The following is a 2748-nucleotide window of genomic DNA, read 5'->3' as shown; positions in this document are numbered from 1 at the left end:
TTTCGTTCACGATGGAGAAGAAAAGCTTTTATTTCTTCTTCGGTAGGTCTGATTTTGACTTTATTGCACTTTTACTTTCATAAATCCGTCAGCGTGAAGCAGTGAGGTGATGATTCAGCCATTCTGCTTGTGACCTTTCAGTGGCCTGGAGCTAGCTGCTGCTAACAGGCTGTAGCTTAAAAAAAACGTGGTTATTAATAATTATTCATTTATTATTAAATAATTAAATTATAACTTTGTTTGGTTGGTTGTTCTGTGTGTCAGTACGAGAGGAAGCTGTGACGTTTCCACAGCACTATGCTGTGTGATAGTGGGAAGTAAGATGTATTAAAGCGCGGCGCCTGCTTCTTAAAGATACAGTTAACCAATCAAACAAACATTCATTCATTTTTTGTTCAATGAAATTTATTGAATGTGACAAACTGCTCACACTGTGATCTATTACGTTTGTTAGAGTTAATAAAATCATGAAAATGAAATAATCATAAAACACGTTACTGATATACTGCAGTTCTCGTGTACTGCTGTTCATTATACTATGATTTCTGAATCTTTCCACCAAATTGTTAAATGAAAGCTATTATTCATGGCTGTTACCATGTTATGAACAGGTTTGTCGTGTTGTACATGGGTGTAACTTTGTGCTGAGCATTGGGTGGGGGGTAAGATGTCTGTCTAAATAAATAAATAAATAAATCTGGGTAAATTCCCGGATGATTAAACATGCAACTATTTTGATTATAATAACTGAAATGAGTAAATAAATTCAATAGCCTACTCATGCAAGATAATTCATAATTTTATTGGGGGGGGGGGGGGGGGGTATTGGCTGGGTCTGATTATTGGAAATTACGCCCCTGTGTTGTTACACATACATTAGTGCACCATTACTAACTGGTGTTGCCTGATAAGTATTTGTGCATACATCATTACCTTCAGTTTCTGGTTTTTATCCAGTTACAAAGATGTCAACAGAACTCATCTGAGCTCGCTGGCCATACAGTGTCTTACTGGGTTGGTGCTTTAGAAATTAACGTATTGTTTCCACATCGTTAGCGCCTTGTTGCCTCTGTATTGTCCCACTATTACCACGTTTGTTTTGAAAACTTTGTTATAATTTTCATTAATAGTTGGACGGCTGACAGGTTGCATGATTTCAGACTGCCAAAGGAGCGACTATGATGAATGGCGGTTATGGTTTAAGATAAGATAAGATAAGATAACCTTTATTAGTCCCACACGTGGGAAATTTGTTTTGTTTTGTTCGTTCTGACTGAACCTTTGTCTGTTTCGTTGCAGCTCTCTGTGGGTTCCCACTGGTGGCAGCTTCCTCTGAAACTAATGGAACCAGAGGAGAGCCATTACTCTGGCAGTGCACACTCAGCAAACAGTTTGATCCACAGAAAGTCAGCATTTATTGGCAGAACCAAAACAATACTGAAATGCTCCACTATTACAGGAATGGAAAGGAGGATTTGGAACATCAAAGCTTGCCATTTGAAAACAGAACCAAAATCTTTCCTGATCAGTTACGATCTGGAAACTTGTCCCTTATCATCGATCCGCTGATGCATGAAGACAACCTGAAGTCCCTTAAAGTCGTTTTCAACCACGCAGGAGAAATCAAGGACAAACTCTGCCAAACCATGGTTCATGTAGCAGGTTGGTATCTGCATCATTTTACAGCACATCAAACTTGTTATCTTATATATGTCATTAATACATATTTACAATATTTACAGCTAATTTTAAGGAGCCAAACATTGAGATCAACCAAAAGAAGATGACAGCAACTTGCATAACACAGGGGGGCTTTCCTGAACCTGAACTGGCATGGATTTCCATCGACCACGAAGGACATGAACGTGCACTGGAACCACCTGATGTTCCGACCTTGCAGATCCACAAGGAGGAAGACGGCACCTACAGCGTCATCAGCACAGCCAACATCACGGGGTCAAAGACGGTGACCTGCAACGTTTACAACCCAACTTCTAACAAGACTGTGGGAGCAACTGCAGCCCTGCCTGCAGGTACACAGAGGGTTACATCACCATTAATCAGCATCCAGCTGACAACTTGCATTGCTGAAATGAGCAGAGCTGCTGATCAGCTGCAGTTTTATTTGTTGTCCATTACTGTCACATCACAGCTAACTTACTTACACACCAAATAAACTGAAGCTACTATTTATGACTTTACATTTATACTACATTTCCACTACATTCATGATCCATGCAGTCACAATAACTTTATGTTGCAGTTGTGGGTGATGCACAATCTGCTTATTTACAGTTGAAGGTCTGCCTGTGGCTGAAACGGCTGGGATTGGAGAATTTATAGTAGCCATCGTACTAGTAGTACTGATAGTACTCGCAGCCTTTGGCTACAAGAAATGTAAGTAAGCTTCTGAATGTTGTTCTTTTACCGTTTTAACAGATACAATTATCTGATTTCGTGTCGAACAATAATTATGGACAGCTGATATTAATATGTAAACATCAAAATTTTAATTTATTACAAAAAATGTTGCGCACACGTTAGCCAGAGTGCTCTTAGTGTCACAGCAGCATCATTAACACTGAACAAAAGTTGGCGAGCGCCCCCTGCTGTCCTGGTTTGTGACTGACACATTTTTCTTTTGCTCTAGATCACCAACAGAGACAACGGAGGCCAGACAGCCCTGAGCCGTCAGCTGCTTATCTTTCCAACGGTGCTTTGCTAGCAGAGAATGGAGGTGTGTGCTAG

General features: G+C 40.1%; 1 protein-coding gene across 1 annotated transcript; it reads left to right on the top strand.

Moving 5' to 3' along the window:
• LOC146616688 (V-set domain-containing T-cell activation inhibitor 1-like) lies at positions 1-2748 on the top strand. Its single transcript, XM_085375302.1, has 5 exons — positions 1-42; positions 1300-1662; positions 1743-2033; positions 2296-2397; positions 2651-2748. The coding sequence occupies exons 1-5, from the start codon at positions 12-14 to the stop codon at positions 2746-2748; spliced, it is 885 nt and encodes a 294-aa protein (XP_085231428.1). The 5' UTR covers positions 1-11.

The sequence above is a fragment of the Diplotaxodon limnothrissa genome, linkage group LG16 (genome assembly GCF_057381915.1).
Source record: "Diplotaxodon limnothrissa isolate DT_005_m linkage group LG16, D_limnothrissa_male_GT1.1, whole genome shotgun sequence".
Classification (NCBI taxonomy): domain Eukaryota; kingdom Metazoa; phylum Chordata; class Actinopteri; order Cichliformes; family Cichlidae; genus Diplotaxodon; species Diplotaxodon limnothrissa.
The sequence above is the reverse complement of the archived record's forward strand: the minus strand, read 5'-3'. Positions and strand labels throughout refer to the sequence as shown.